The 16,178-nt window shown below is 41.6% G+C and overlaps 1 protein-coding gene and 1 long non-coding RNA gene across 2 annotated transcripts in view; one reads left to right on the forward strand and one right to left on the reverse strand.

Annotated features, from left to right (window-relative positions):
• The window catches only part of Gmds (GDP-mannose 4,6-dehydratase), a 520,891-nt gene that overhangs the window by 162,571 nt on the left and 342,142 nt on the right, over positions 1-16,178 (forward strand). Inside the window, exons 8-9 of the mRNA XM_033761793.1 lie at positions 7,758-7,950; positions 8,675-8,779. Of these exons, the coding sequence (XP_033617684.1) occupies positions 7,758-7,950; positions 8,675-8,779 (298 nt within the window). The remainder of the gene's footprint in view (positions 1-7,757; positions 7,951-8,674; positions 8,780-16,178) is intronic.
• Positions 11,850-15,212, reverse strand: LOC104861355. Its single transcript, XR_779988.1, has 2 exons — positions 15,135-15,212; positions 11,850-12,003 (listed from the first exon to the last, which is right to left on the reverse strand). It is a non-coding gene; the product is annotated as an uncharacterized LOC104861355 (long non-coding RNA).

Consider the following 16,178-nt stretch of genomic DNA (forward strand, 5'->3'; position numbering starts at 1 on the left):
ATTTTAGAACTCATGGCCCCACAGTGTGGGAGCAGACTGACAAGGAAGTGTGTGGCCATGCCTCTCAGAAGCTCTGAGCACAGTGTCCTCGGGGTTGTCACCTTGTCCTGTGTAATGGAGGTTCTGATTCTCTGAGAGAGCCCTTCGTCTATTTGAGTATTTCAGAATAGTTAATGGAAACAACATCTTAATTTACCTCTGAGCAAACAAAGGCAAACACAGATGTCACATTTGTTTAGTCTGGCTGGAATTCGTTACTCTGTAGAGTAACAACCTTATGATTGTTTGATGTTCCAAATCATTGTTATAAATGCTTTTGAACAAAATATAATTGTAATAGGATAAGGGAAATGATATAAAACTGGGTTTTTGGTTGTGAGGCATAGCAGTTTGTGATCTGTAGCGCTGGGCCTGGGCTGGGCTGGGGTTAGCAAGGCAAGGGCTGGGAGTGCAGTGCACACCGAAGAACTTGGGCTGCAGTGATGCTGTCCTGAGCCCAAGCCTTCGCTGCCCAGTCCCCTGGCCAGCATAGCCCACTGGCCAGCATAGCCAGACTGCTCAGGAAGAGCCTCTGCTTACAAACAGCAAGTCATTCCCAGCCTGTGGCTGATGCCACATCTCTCCGTTTGCTCCTCCAGTCCCCAACAACTGCATCCCGGTTGGGTAGCTTACGTCCCACATCTCCCCTTCTCCATGTGGTCGTCTCCTGCCTAGGCCACTCATCCACATGTCTGTGTCAGCTGTCCTTCCTTCACTCTTCTTCTCCTCACCCCTGTCAGTCCTTGCAGCTCCCTTCTGTAGCCTCTCCATCCCTCTTTCTCCTCTGCACCCCAAGGCCATAAGCCAGTGAGCGGGGCAGCAGTGAGGCAGTTCTGATCCTCTAGGCCTGTTGCTGTCCACTCATGGTGGGGCAGTGCCCTCGCTTGAGGCATCCTTGTCTGCTGCGCTAGACCCACACTTGCCTGGCTTTGGGCAGTTCTGGAGAAGCAGATTGACATCTGGTCCCAGCTGCTAAGTAAATGTCAGCCCTGTTAGGCTCCTGCTCCCCAGGACAGCCTGCTTCAGGATGGAAGGCGGGCTTCGTTGTTGCTTTCTGTGATTAGGAACTTTCACTCACAGAGCCCGGTAAACAGTGCAGCTGCTTGTGTGGTCTCCAGTAGTTCCCACTCTGGTATGGAGCCTCCTCCTGTGTTTCTGAGATCATGTGTTAGAGGAAGCGTTCTTCTGGATTGTGGTTATCTTTGCCACTTTTACTTATTTTGCAGACAAGTCTCCTTTTCTGAGATGACATTTGTAGCTACTGAAGGAGACTTTTAAAATGGGATTTGTGCCCTATGTAAGGTTTGTTCCTTTACTAATTGTGTAATGAAGTCATTAGGGTCAAGTGCTCAATCCTGAGACTGAATGCTTCTGCTGCATTCAAGTAGAGTCTCTTCTGTGTGGTAGAACAATAGCAAAAAAGAAGCAAGCAAAGATCCTGTCCTCACAGAGCTGGTGGGCTGGCCTGGCCAGGAGGAGGCTGCAAAGGGTCCACACGGTGGAAGCCTGAGGGCACAGCAGCCGGGAAGGATGGGGTGGTTGGTTCTGATCATGAGGTCAGAGAGAGCCCTGGGGAAAGAAAGGACAGGGTGCTCAGCAGGTTGTGAGCCCCAGCCCTGAGCAGGGCGGGAATGCAGGCCAGAGGAAGTCAGACTGGAGCGAGCCCAGGGGACTCAGTTGCACCCCATGAACCCTGCTGGTCCTGGGAGGAAACGACAAATGCTACAAATAATTTTGCTATCTTTAAATTCCTTCCTATATTCTTGTTTTCTCAGCTGAAAATCCTTAAAGAAGTTCAGCCTTATTCAACAGTTTATTGTGCTGTTCTGTCTTGCTGTGTTGGAAGTTTTTTCCTTACTAAAATTGTTATTCAAATATTTCCCCAATTCATTTATACTTCAGAAGAGAATGGTTCCAAGGGCATTTGTGAAATAAATATACGCTGTTTCATTTAGAGCTTTTCTTCCAGTGGCTTTCCATTCTAAGGGTTCAGGTGTGCATCCTACAGGGTTTTCTTGGCAGAAACAGGGGAGGTCCTGCCCCGAATTTGAGGTCGTGTGTCCCAGGACAGCAGGGTGGGGAGGGTGTGCTTTTGTTCTTCATCAGCCTCAGCTTGGCATTGAGCAGGTGAGAGTTTCAAAACCATTTGTATTACAATGGAGTAGTGTGGGGAGCATCCGGGAACGAAAAGGCAGTGCTGCTGAACCATTAGCCCTGGACAAACAGACGGACGGATGGACAAATGCCTCTAGGACCACAGCCTCCTCCCTTGTTCGGGAGCCCAGAGTCTAAGCACAGACTAAGATCCACTCAGTCTTGCTCCTTGACCGCTCGCATTTGGAGCAAGAGCAGTCCTTCTGGGGTAGCCTCACAGGAGAGCCGGGATCCAGGTGACCAGGTGGGACCTAAGCCTCTTCAGCAGGCTCCTGTTGGCTCTCTCCAGGGGCCCGGGTTCCGCTGCTCCCATGGTGCCTGCTGTGTTGCTCAGAGAGAAGTGCAGTTCTGAATTTGGCTGAGGACTTAGCCTTGGTCATCATTTTCAGTAGATGAAAATGTGAAGGCTGCAGTCACCGCCATGCATCAAGCACTCTGCTCATGGAACACAGAGCCCCTCTTCTCGTGTCCTTGCTGGCTACATGAATAACACTTGGCCTTAATCTCAGCCTCGAGGGAGGCTGGAGCAGCAGGATCTCTTCAGCATAAGCGTTTGAGAGCACCCCGAGAAACACAACAAAATCCCTGTCTCAAAGAAAGAAATAAACAATACTTAGCAGTTCATCCTTCTCTTTATGGTTAGAATGCCTTCCTGATTTCTGTTTGTTTTTGGGTAGTTATGAAATTAAAATAGCTATACTGGTTTTGAAGAGATGAGAGGGCTGTAAGGATGGAGGGATTATCTTTATTATTTGATTTATTTAGTGTCAGGCCTAGCACATTGAGCTTTTGCCTTCTGTGATAATAGGCTGATGTGATATCTCTAGACTGGGAAGAATGAGAGTCTAAACTCTAAGCACCTATAACTGAGGACTTCACAGACCACTTAGGGGACTGTGTGTAATTTTCTGTTTGTTTCAAGAAAGGCCATGGTTTATCACCCATAGGTAAATGAGGATAATTACCTAGATACCTGTTGTATCTCCCTTTGACTCAGGACTCATTCAGGCCTTGCCGTGCCCCTTTGAGCTGGCCACTGCGTCTCCTGGAGCCACTCCACCAGGTCCTGAGCATCCCAGCTGCCAGCCCCTCCCTTCCCACTCACCAGCTGGGATCTAAATGGTTCTCCTTCCCTCTGAGTTTTGACTCCATATAACTGGTCACCCTTTTTCATAACTGTTATACCAAAGTTCAGCATTACAGAGAGTTTTATCTCTCTGGCCCTTCACATTTGTACCTATTATTTTACTGCTATTCAATTATCGGTCTTAGGCCCTTTCTTCTCTGCTGGTTTCTATGCGTTTATTCTGATATTTATGTATTTGACACTTAAATACATCATTAGTCTACGCACTGTCTTCATTCAGCAAATCCTATGCCAAGCAGCCCTGCAATGTGGGAGATGCTGCAAAGGACAGACACTGCCGTGCCCTCGGGGAGCCCACATTTTAATAGGGAGGGAGAACAGGTGGAGTGAGAGGTCACAGTGAAAAAGAAATGATGCAGGGCAGAAGGGTGGGTAAGAGTGGGGGTGAGAAGCATGGGTTGACTCTGAGGCAGGAATGGAGAAGGGAGAAGGAGAGAGATGAGACAGGGAGTAAGAGCTGGCCCTGGGACAGTGCAACAGAGTTCCCGGGAGGCAGGAGGGAAGGGCGCAGAACCGGCCAGGAGTGGAGGGACTGCTGTGGAAATGAAAGGTGAGAATCTGCAAGGGAGATGGTGGGAGTGGTGAGAAATGCTTGGATTCCTGCAAACTGAGAGGGAAAGGAAGAGAAAGGGTAACTCTTGTCTTGTTTTGAATGGATGTTATTGACGGTGAGGGTAGGGCCAAGGGATGTGGCGCTTTGAGGGTAACATCATCCCACAGTCCTGTGACTGAGGTGATGGGCAAGGCTGTGGACAGAGAGGCAGCCTGGCTCTGGGTTCCAGCTCTATGCACAGTGGTGTAAAGATACAGGGGGTGGGGGGTTCTGCCCTGAGCCCTGGTGGTGGACCGGGAGGCCTGGGGACTGCTGAGGGTGGAGCTGGAGCCTGATGAGGGCAGTGCCAGTCTGGAACTTTGCTGCCAGTAAAGTCAAGTTATTTCTAGAGAGGAAGTTAGGATATTACTTTGTAACTTGAGTCTTTTGGGTTTTTCTTTCAATCAGTCAATTGTGTTTGTCCTCCTTATGGGTGAACTGTTTCTACTGTTAAGGAAATCTGTGTGCCTCTGAAAAAGGAGCCCTTTTCTGTGACTAGAACCGTGTGCCATCTCAAACCATAGCACAGATGTCTCCAAGTTAGGGTTTTTTCTTTACAGTGGTGTGAACATTGCCTGTGTTTGTTGAAGCCACGCTTTGCATTGTAGATGTGATCTTTTCCTGAGTTAAGTACTGCTGGACCCTCTGGACAGCTCCTGGTCTGGAGGGGAAGAGCAGCCTACGTGTGCAGTAGGGCAGGTGTATCCGAGGCACTTGTGACTTATTGGGACCTAACCCCATCACAAGTCCAGCAGTATCTGTGTTGAGAAGATACAGAAACAAGGGACTATCAACCATATTTTAAAACATCTTGGGCCTGGCAAATATAACTGTGGTTTAGTTCCAGGATCCGAAAGCTCTTTCTGTAAAGGGCCACATAGTAAATATTTCCAGCTTCATGAGAAATGCTCCCTATGTAGGAACTACTCAGCTCTGCAGTGGAGCTTGAGAGTGGCCGTAAACTTGGGAGGGAAGGAATGCAGCTGCGTCCTGCACAGCTTTCCCCAGCGGGCAGCTGGCTGGGTTTGGTCCAAGGAGGTTACTCTCAGGACCCTCTATGTTTTAAGAATCATATTTGTAACCTTTAGGGGTGATCAAGCTATAAAGTGCTGTCTTTGTTTAAAAAGAAAAAGGAACCACTTACTATGTTAGTTTATATTAAAAAACATTTTGCAAACAATTATTTTGTCCGCCATTCTTACCTTTAGAATTCTGACCATAAAACATGCTTTATTTTTGAGAAACTTCCATAAAAGTTTGCAGAAAGATAGCCGTTCTCTCTCTTCGTCTCCCGCCTCATCTTCTAACTTCAACCCACCTGTTTTTCTCCTTTCCTGTTAGTTTTACCTCTGAATAATGTCCTACCTACTTGCAGTTGTGCTGTTTCTTTATCTTGTGCTCCAAAGATTGAAGGGATATTTGGTTTGTCACAAGTACATTATACACATATTAAATATTCAGCATATAATAAATTGTCCTAAGTGTAAAATTCTGCTCTACTATTTGCGGTAACTTCTCTGTCTCAGTTTAGTGCTTATCAGTTCAAGGAATAAATAACATTCATGTAAACAGCTTAAGAGTGGCACTGCCCTGTGTGGAGGACAGCTTCTCCTAGCTGTTGTTCTCATAGAGCTTTTGACACCCCTGACCGAAGGTGTTGTTCCCAGTGCCTGACAACAAGACAGCCAGGTCCGGTCCACGAAGTAGCTTTTTCAACTAATGTGCAAGCACAACTGGATATCCAACTGCAAATAACTATACATATGAATGAACTCAAAATGGATCACAGAAGTAAATGCAAGAGGCAAAACTATGAAACTCATAGAATATCCCAACACTTGGGAGGCTGAGTCAGGAGGAATGCTGCAAGTTCAAAACCAGCCTGGGTTACATTGTGAGTTCCAGGTCAGTCTCAACTACATAGTGAGACCCTGTCTAAAAAACAACAACAATAAAAACAACATAGAATAAAACATAGAAGCAAATCTTCATGATCTTGGATGAAGTAAATTGTTCCTAAATATGACATCAGAACCATGAGTGATGAAACAAAAAGTAGGTAAATTGCACATGTTTTTCTTTATTGGCCACCCTCAAGAAAGTGAAAAGACAATCCTCACAATTGGAGGAGAAGTTGAAATTACAGATCAGGTAAGGGAACTGTTTGCAGAATACAGAGAGAATTTTTAAACTCAGTAATGAAAAGAAAAATAGTTAAAATACACAGATGGCCAGTGCACATGTGTAAAGATGCTCACATCATTGCTTGTCAGGAAAATGCAGATGGAAACCACAGGAGCTCCACTTTAGACCATGAGCATGGCTGGGAGACAAAAGGCAGACCACAGCAAGTGTTGGCTAGGATGTGGGGAAGTGGGAACCTCAGTCCCTGCTGGTGAGGACGTGAACTGGTATGGCCACTGCGGGAGGCAGCCTGGCAGGTCCTTGGCATGTTGGACGTGGCGTTACCCTGCGGCTCAGCAGCTCCACTCCTGGGTACATGTGTTCACAAGAAATGAAAACATTAAGTGAAAGAAGCCAGTCACTGAAGCCCATATTTATATGTTGCCATTTTTGTGAAATGTCCACGGTCGGTAAATGTGTTGATTAGTGGTTGTCTGAGTTGGAGTAGAAGTTGGGGGCTGGGATTGCTGATGGGTACAGAGTTTCTTTTGCGGGTGAGGGAATATTTTGGAATTAGATGGTATTGACGATTGCATAATGCTGTGAATATATTAAAACCACAGAATCATAAACTTTAAAATGGTGGATTTTATGGTCTGTGAATAAATCTCAACGAACTATTATTTAAAAAGAAAAAAAGATCCCATATTTGCCTTTGTGGCTTTGTAAGATTGTGAGTAAAACATACTGGCCTTTTTCCTCCTTTTTATTTCATGGCTGTTACCTGAGCTTTCCCTAGGCCTAGAGGACAAGGGCTACTTAGGCTGTTGACTCCATGGTGAGTAATTGCTTGGGTTCCTGAAGTGCCATGTACGGGCTGCAGCCTCTTCTTGGGACATTTGGGCCTGCAAAGCAGCAAAGACCAGCTAACTTACCCAATGAGAGTTTTTCCATATGAAGACTGAGGTCACTCACAAGCAGTGAATAGACCAGTGTCAGAGTTTCAGCCTCATTATTTTAGAGGACTTCATAACAGGGTAATTTGTTGGTTGTGTGTAGAGATGACTTAAGAAAAGGCATTTCAGTCGCATCTGTTTCCTGACAGCTATCTCAAAGCATAGCCATATATTGACTTGTTACTCATTGCCCTGTTAGGAGTTAGGCAGTTCATATGTACATTAGCAGCTTGCCATATGTACTGTCTTACAAAAAGATTATGTAGACTTGCAATATACTACAGTCCCGTTTTCTGTCTTAATTTTAAAATAGAATACAAAAGAATCCTTTCATACATCAACTGTGTTCTACAACATACATTCTCAATCTTCTCTGTGCAAAGTCAGTTGGAACTTGTGAAGAGTGTGAATGTCCTGGGTCTGCACCCCTAGTCCTAAGGAACACCTTTTGAGGAAGAGGGCTTTGCCCTGTGATAAGCAATACCCAGGGATTCAGCCTGGAATGAGGAGGCAACCTAAAGGTATTCTTTATATTGCAGTAGGTATGAATGTGTATTGTAGCATTTCCAGCCATTTGATATCAGAAATAGATGACAGCCACACTCTCATTCAGCTGTTAGAAAGTGGGGCTGTTTTCTCACCAATGCAACGTTACACAGTGTGTACAATCTAGTTCTTGACAACCCTGCCAGCATTTGTCACTATTACCTGCGAACGTCGCCCTGTTTCCACCCTCTATTTGCAGATTTCCTTTGACTTAGCTGAGTACACTGCAGATGTCGATGGAGTCGGCACTTTGCGGCTTCTGGATGCAGTGAAGACTTGTGGCCTTATCAACTCTGTGAAGTTCTACCAGGCCTCCACAAGTGAACTTTATGGGAAGGTGCAAGAGATCCCCCAGAAGGAGACCACCCCTTTCTACCCACGGTCACCCTATGGTGAGAAGCGTGTGCATGGTACTCTGTGTGTGTTGGGGCGGGGCCTGCTTTTGTTCTGTTCTGCCCATGTCTCCTGGCTGAAGTCATTTGGATGTGAGATCAACACGAAGGTAGACTAAAGTGACTGGACTTGTTGAGAAGCACACCTTTGCACATTGCTAAATACGCATATGCATTGCCATGGCCCCGGGGTGAAATTACCACCTCATTTCACCATCTTCGTACATTCAGCCCTTCCATCAGATCACTCTGAGAGGAAACTTGGACCCAGCATAATTCTTACACTGAACTGTTCTGAGATTATGCTGGAGTGATAAGTTTTCATGTTTTTTACTTTGCCCATGAAAATTTCCGTGCACTCAAACCCTTAAAAAAAGGAATAAAAATCTGATACGTCTAGTATATTCTTAAAGAAAATATTTATGAAATAATTCAGTGTTAAAATTTCAAAGCAGTTCGAATGTTAGTGTCCCAATCTTTTCCTTTCTAATTCTTTAGCACTGAAGAAAAGAAAAACAGACTATAAGATCTAAGAAAAGTGAATTTGCACTCTATATTCAAATTACACAATAAAAGAACTACTGATATTATACAAGTAGGAAATTATTAAATATTTCCGATGAGCATGATTAAGGCACAGGAACCTTTATTTTGTTTTGGCTCTTGATTCATATTTTTTATTTTGCTATATTACACATTATAATTCTTGAAATTATTCCAACAGGGGCAGCAAAACTCTATGCGTATTGGATTGTGGTGAACTTCCGGGAGGCATATAACCTTTTCGCAGTGAATGGCATTCTCTTCAATCATGAGAGCCCTAGAAGAGGTTAGTAAATATACTAGTTGAAATGAGATTATTAGACTTTAATAACAAAAAGCTGTAGGTATATTCTGCATGTGTTCTATGGACTAAAAAATTTTTACCTCTATTTCAAGCTATCATAAATGTCAGAAGTGGTAAATGAAATGTAAATCTGGCCTTAATTGCTTATCATGTTTATGGGGTTTTGAAAAATTCAACATGAAAAACTGCAAATTCCAACTTTACAGTATTCATCAGTAAGTCTTACTAAGCATGTTTTCAACCTAAGTATTAGGAAGTTTCCATATAAACACAAAATTATAAGAAGTAAAATAGTGGTTATTTCTAGGTAGAAGTCACTTCTATTCACATAAACTTGGCTAACTGGTTATTCAGTGTTTTTTCTTTACCTTCCACTGAACAGATACCCAGAAATTACTGTCTCTAGTAATAAATTTGAAATCATTCTGTGTAGTGAAAAGCATTGTCAATTTTTATAAGACCTTAGTTGTTTGTATTGTTGCCCTTTCATAGTTGTCACGGAGACTATTAACAATATGCTAGCCTTGTTTTAAATAAGAAAATATGTCCTTCCCCCTGTACTTTTGATTTCATGGAGCATAATAAATCTTAGGTAAGCATATATACTTTTAACAAAGTAAAAATTATCTTTATAACCTGATTCCAATAAGTTTTATTAAATTTCACTGTCATTTAGTGAGTCTTGTAGTATGTACATAATGAGAAGGCCAGTATTAGACATTGTTTCATGCCCAATAACTAGTATAATTATAATTTTTGCAGTGAAACTTTACTTGACTATATAGCCACCTAACTGAACCAACAAGCCATGAAGAAAGATTAAAGTGACAGGTTTATAAAGCTATCTTTAGCGTCAGTGCATTTTTATTTTATAATTGCTTAAGTTAAGAATTCCCATGATGAACTATTAAAGCATAAGACGCAAGGCTGTCATTTCTGTAGCCCGAGCAGCCAAAAACATTTCTTTAATTAATTTTGTGGTCTGGGTGTGCTCCTAAGAGGAAGAGCTTAGCTCTCCATGCCCATGCCGCAGCCTCCAGGATGTGGGTGCTCAAGAAATCTATTCAGTGAATGGGAATGCCTTCCTCTTTTCCCACAAACCTGCTTAAACACATTGATTGGGTGCCTTCTTTCTTCTCCTCATCACCTTTTCTACCTGAAGGGAAAAGTAAAAGTTAATTATTGTGAATAGGAGAGGGGAAAGCATTCATAGGTTGTGGGGTTAAGTGGTGAATTTAAATATAGTGCCCTCTCAATCCTCTGTGCCTCACTCACAAAGACAACGATTTTTCCTTAATGTTAATCACTTTCCTTTTCACAAAAACTTTAAACAGGAATTCTGCGTCTTTATAAGAGAAAATTAAGGAAGGCAGGTATAATGATGAAACGTCCCTTCCACAGGCCAACTCCCAGCCCTATCACCAGAGCCACAGTTGCTTTCCCCCAGAAAGGCAGCCTGTGTGAATTGTCCTGTGCCTTGGGCTTCTGTTAGGTGTTAGAAACTTGGCCTTGCAGCATACACCATTTTGAGTGGTTTTATTACATGTCTGGAAGACAGTGGCGTTCTGTTTTTTTACTCCATTTACATAATCAAATAATGAAAAAATGTAGAGGTATATGTGAAAATTATGTTAGTGCTTTAATTACGGTATCTGATACCTAATACAATACTTCTAGAAACTTCAAAACTAATTTTCGTAATCTGACAGTAAGGTTGTTCGTAAAGACTAATTGTTTTCTGAAGAGACATCTTTGCTGTAGTGAATGTCTTCATGGTGGGACTGTGTCATATTCTTACATCTGCAGCTTCTAAAGCAGTGCCTATCTGCTAGTAGGCATTCAGTAAATATGTTTAAATGAATATGTACCTCATATTTCGGTTAAATGTTCTTGACTTTAAAGCTAGGTCATTGGAATTAGAGAACAGGAGAAATGTAGAGGATGATTTTAAATAAATACTGTTTTATTGATTTCACACATATAATAATTAAAATCAACAACCTGTCTTACAGTAGCGACTCAATCTGGTATGCTTTAATAAGCAGATAAAATTAATGTTTAATAATTCTAGTTTGCATACCCGTAGCTTGCTGTGACCCTGTGAGTTTGTCTCTTTAAACTAGTTGGTCATTTGTCTACTGATGATCATGTCCTATTGTGACAAGGGGCAGGCACTCCTTTATTCTAGGTGGAGCAGTGGGGACTCCAGACCTAATTGGTCACAAATGCCTAAGCAATGAGCTGACGTCCCTGTAGATTTGGGAGCTCAGGAATTTTTCTCAAAAGGAAAATAATTAACAAGGGACATTTTGTTACATGAATAGCATTTCATGAGAATTTCTAACTTTAAAAAGTGTGGAGGAAGTATTTTAATATAAATGAATATATTCTAGACCAGAGGTTGGCCCACTATGGCTCATGACCCAAATCCAACACACCGCCTTTTTTTTGTTGTTTTGTAAATAATGTTGAAGTGGAACACAGCCAGGCTCACTTGTTTACATATTTTCCATGACCCCTTTCACACTACAGACTCCTGTAGCCTGCAAAGCCTAAAATATTTACTGTTTGGACTTGGAGAAAACATGTGCAGGCCCCAGCTGTAGACATTTGGTTCCTCCATATCTAAGAACCTTTCAGCTGGGTTTACTGTGGGTTTCTCCCGAGGTAACAAGGTAGTCTTTTAGGAAGATTTCCAAGAAATGTCAAAGTCAGAGTCAATAATGACCAATCCTGGTGCTGAATTCTGGGAGTACTCTGGTCACTCAGGGCTCCATGGCCTGCAAGGTGGACTGCGGTACCCAGGTACTCTGTAGGAAAGCTGATTGTCAGTGCAGAATGGACCTAACAAGCCTGCAGCACAGTGCATCACGTAACCCAGCTCCTGTTTTGACTAGTCCTAATTATGTGTTCCCTGTCTTGTGTGTCTTGTCCATTCCAATCCTTTATGATTTTCTTTCTTTTAAAAAAAACAAGACTATTTCGATTTTTTTGTTAAACACGTTTGTGTTATGTGGGAACTTTATAATACACCTGGAGATGAGTCACACTCACCTCTGGTTGTGTACAATCTGCCGCTGTGACCCAGTGGAGGGGCCTGTGTGTCACTCGTCACAGTCCATTTCACTGAGAGAAGGGTTCTCAGAGCGCTCAGGCCTTAGTTGTGAGGTCTTCTAACACAAGTTTAGAACAGTGTGTCCAGAAGGCTTGAAAACATGTATAGTAGTGTGTTTTGTGAATAACTATCATTCCGCATTGTATATTGATATTCACAGATATTAACAAGCTGCTCTTATTCTTAAGCATTCAGATTTTTTAAATAAAAGTATATACCCACTTATTAGCGAGAAGACTAAATACTTTATTTTGTGCATAAATTGTGCAAAACTGCTCATATATTTGAAAAGCTTTTTCCTTTCATATTATTTCCTCTAAACCTGCAGTGCTGTATCTATCTGACTGTGGCTGGGTATAAACATATATATATATATTTCTATTTATATAAATACAGTGTTCTGTTTGCCATGGATGTAGCTGTGGTGACACCTTTCTACTGGAAATATAGATTATATATTCTCTATTTAGGATATTTTGCTTATTATTTAGAACTGTTTAATTTCTGCAAAGAAATTAGCATACAATTTTTTGCACTTGTTATTAAATTTCTTTGAAAATTTAATCAGCTAATAAGACTGTGATGTCATAAAGATGTTAATTATATAAGTTAAGCCATGAGAAAAATATTTAAGATTTTTAATTCTTTTTAAATAGCTTGTAAATAAGGACATTTGAATTTTTGAACGTACTGTTTACCAGTAATAAAATTTGCTCTTATATAAAGATAATAGTATTCTGCAGATTAGGGCATTAAAAATAAGCCTCTTTCATAAATCTAATAGTATTGCTATTATTACTCTTTTTTTTTTTTGCTACTGGGGATCAAATTCAAGACCTCAGGCTTGACAGGCAGGCATGGTGCCACTGAGCTAAATCCCTGGCCCTAAGCATATTGTTTCTACTTGCGATTATTTACTACTTTAGGAAGTGAACTAACAAAAATATTTACTATGTATCACCTAGAAAATGTAATCACTTTGCTAACAATGTCTTAATTCTTAACATTTTCACAGAGTACCATGGGCCGTCATTAATACAAATTTGATGACCTTTAAAAATGATATATAACAGTACTAAAAGCCTATTCCACATAAAACATTTCACATGATGATCCAGGGAAAGCAACAATAAAAATAAGAGACATGTCTTACCTTCTAGCTTCAGAAGATTTTAAAAAATGAAATGAAACCTATTTCCCAACTAAAGATACCAGGAATAAAGAGCGAAATATAGCCACCTTAGCGCATCCCTGGACTTCTAATGTGCTTTTCCAGTCTTCAGTGTGAGTGTGGAGTCTGTGGCTTGGCTGTAGTGCAGCTGAGGCTGACTGAGGCCTCCTTAGGGCTTCCCAGGCCCACGTTTTAGAGAGGAGCGCTGAGCCGGAGCAAGGCTGGGAGTTCGCTGCTGCCCGGGGTGGGCCAGCGGGCCCCACCCTGGAGACACTGGCTTTGCAGAAGCAAGTCAGTTCAGATTTCCAGTCACTCAATGGGTATATTTTTCTTATGTTGACTCATCTTAGGCTTTTGATCATTAGGAAAGAGTGGGCAGTATGCTGACTGCTGCTTCCAGGGTGACTGAGGAGGTAACTTTTGGCTAAGTGGACCTTGCTCGCGCACGGTGACTTTGCCAATGTGAGTCACATGCAGCAGGGACTGGTTTCCTTTGGATGCCTCTGGCCTGAGTAAGAAGTCACACTCCATGTTGATGATGTGTTTCCTCTGTTCTCCACCCACTCTCTTTTCCTTTTTAAGTGTCTGAATGGGGCCTTGGGGGTTGGAGACGCAGCTGAGAGGTAGAGCACTTATCTAGCCTTCCCTGGGGTCAGGTTTCAGCTCTGTAAAAAGGGGGAAGGACCTTTGCTCTGCTCCTGGTAAAGAATTCTTTCTTCTTAGTAGATTTTTGTGTGTTTCTGTGTCCATGTCTGCCTGATACCTACCTAGGCTGTCTTTCACTTGCCGTGTGCAGCCATGCTAGTCCTTGGCCAGGGGGCCTGCACGGAGAGACATCGCCCGCCCTGTACACTGCAGGCAAGGGCTGAACGTGTGCTCATTTCATTCTGCGTTTATCTTTTCCAAGCTGGGGAATCAGAGTAGTTTAGTTGTCATCATTGCCATTGTCAAGTATTAGAAGAGTGAAAAATATTACACCAAGGAGCTAGTTTTGGTGCTCATGGCATTGGGGTTTAATATTCTGAAAGTCCTTTTAGAGTGCTTTTGATTACCTTACACATTTCTTTACGTTTATATGAAAATTTATAGATATTTCTATTTTTCCCTATTTTTTTATTACTAAAATGGAATCACAGCCCATTAGCTGCTATTCTTTCTTTTAAAAAATCATTATGGGGGAATAACCAATTTTCACCAAATGCTGTAAGAATCTTTGAGAAAGGAAAAAAAGATAAAGGTCAATTAATCCCACTTTTTTATCAGTGAAGAAACTGAAGTAGCTGAGATTGAGTTGTCTACAGTCAAACTGAACGAATGGCAGTGAGGTCAAATACTCCCGAGGGAGCAGGAGTTATGTGAACATTATCCGTTTGCACAGAAACCACAGACAGGTGAGTTTTAGGGTTGGAAATGGAGGAAACAAATACTTATTGGACTAGATAGGTACTCAGACTTTGCTCTAAAATAAGTGGAAAAATTGGATATTTAACTTCTCAGTTGCTCTTATTGTTTGTAAAAGGCTTACTTCTCTCAGGTATTTAGCAGAAATAGTTGTAATAAAACATCAATTTTAAATTACAAGGTGTGATATGAGCAAATAATCTAGCTTGAATATCAGCAAGAAGTTGGCAATGAGAATAGAACTAATATAATACATTAAAAATCCTGGGGCAGTAGGAACTTATAAAGCATGTTAAGTATACCTGTAATTAACAGTCTGACACTACCACACATGGGAAGTGTACTGCTAGTTTAGGGACTGAGCTATCTGTAGATGGTGTGGTACTTTGTCCTACAAGTGCGTGGGCTTCTTAAGAAATCCCATACATCACTTCAACATGGTACTCACCCACTGAGCTAATCTGATAGTGTAAGGTTCATGAACTTGTGGACCTGAGTCCACAAGTAATCTTGAGAATTTTTTAGTTGCCAAGTGTTTTACTTCTCAAAGTGTCTGAATTTATTATCATAAATTAATCTTTAGAACTTTGAAAACAATAATAATTTTAAAATAATTTCCCCTTTGTTTTCTTCTGAAGATTATTACTCACTTATTTCTTCAAAGATGAGACTCATACTCTATGATTGAGTTTCTCAAATGGGGTGGAGAACTGAATGTTGGGGTCAGAATGCTCCTGTTCCCCAGGGAGACAGGTGGCAATGTGGTTGTCATGACTAGGGATGGGCAACCCTTGTCACCAGGGACTCCTTGGAAGCCCTGTAGTGCACAGGACTGTCTTTCCCCACAGGGAATGAGCAATCCCCAGTGTGGATGTGGTGAACATGAGAAACCTTGTTCTATGGGTTCACCCCAAAAACGTTGGTATCACAGAATCTGCGCCAGTGTCATCGGAAAGAATAGGATCTAGTTTGTCTTTACATATCACTCTTGCTTTGAAGTTAATTCTCTTAGAAGTGAGCAAACATATACCTTATGATTTCAGTATTTCAATGTGAAGCAATTTCAGCCTTAGGTCTTCTGGTCTACTGCACGGCAGACCCGAGTCACAAAGGCCCAGACAGCTGACTTGTAATTTCAGAATTATACCCTTTCAAGGATCAGTTATCAAGCTAGCCACCTGCTGGCCCACAGAGCAAGTCAAGATCGGGCTGTGACCTTCCACCACCTCCCAAACAAATGAACACGTTTACCTTTCGTTAAAACTTATAACAGGAACAAATTACTACTTTGGGAATAAGCTGCAGAGTTCATGGTCTTCCTTTAGCATAAAACAATTGTTAAAACTATGGGATTATGGCAAGATTAGTGTGAAAGGTTTTTTACAAATGAGAAATTTCCTTTAGATGTGTTAGAATTCAGAGATAGTTTAATGTTTTAAGATATAATGAATGATATAAATTAAATAGTTACTGTTTTTATTTAATCACAGTGGACAGAAATGATTCTTTCCATGTAAATAATGCATTCATAAACAAAATAATCTTCAAAAAAGTAGTATTTAGTACTGTTTGGCAGTCTAACAACTCAAAATAATGCTGCTTTAAAAATTCTAAGAAACCAGAAAACCAGTTACCAAACAACTCTATTTTATTTGTATTTCTGTCAGAGGTGCTTTATAATTTTTAAAATGTGC

The sequence above is a fragment of the Fukomys damarensis genome, unplaced genomic scaffold, assembly GCF_012274545.1.
Source record: "Fukomys damarensis isolate Sample0158 unplaced genomic scaffold, DMR_v1.0_HiC HiC_scaffold_10, whole genome shotgun sequence".
NCBI classification, from domain to species: Eukaryota; Metazoa; Chordata; class Mammalia; order Rodentia; family Bathyergidae; genus Fukomys; species Fukomys damarensis.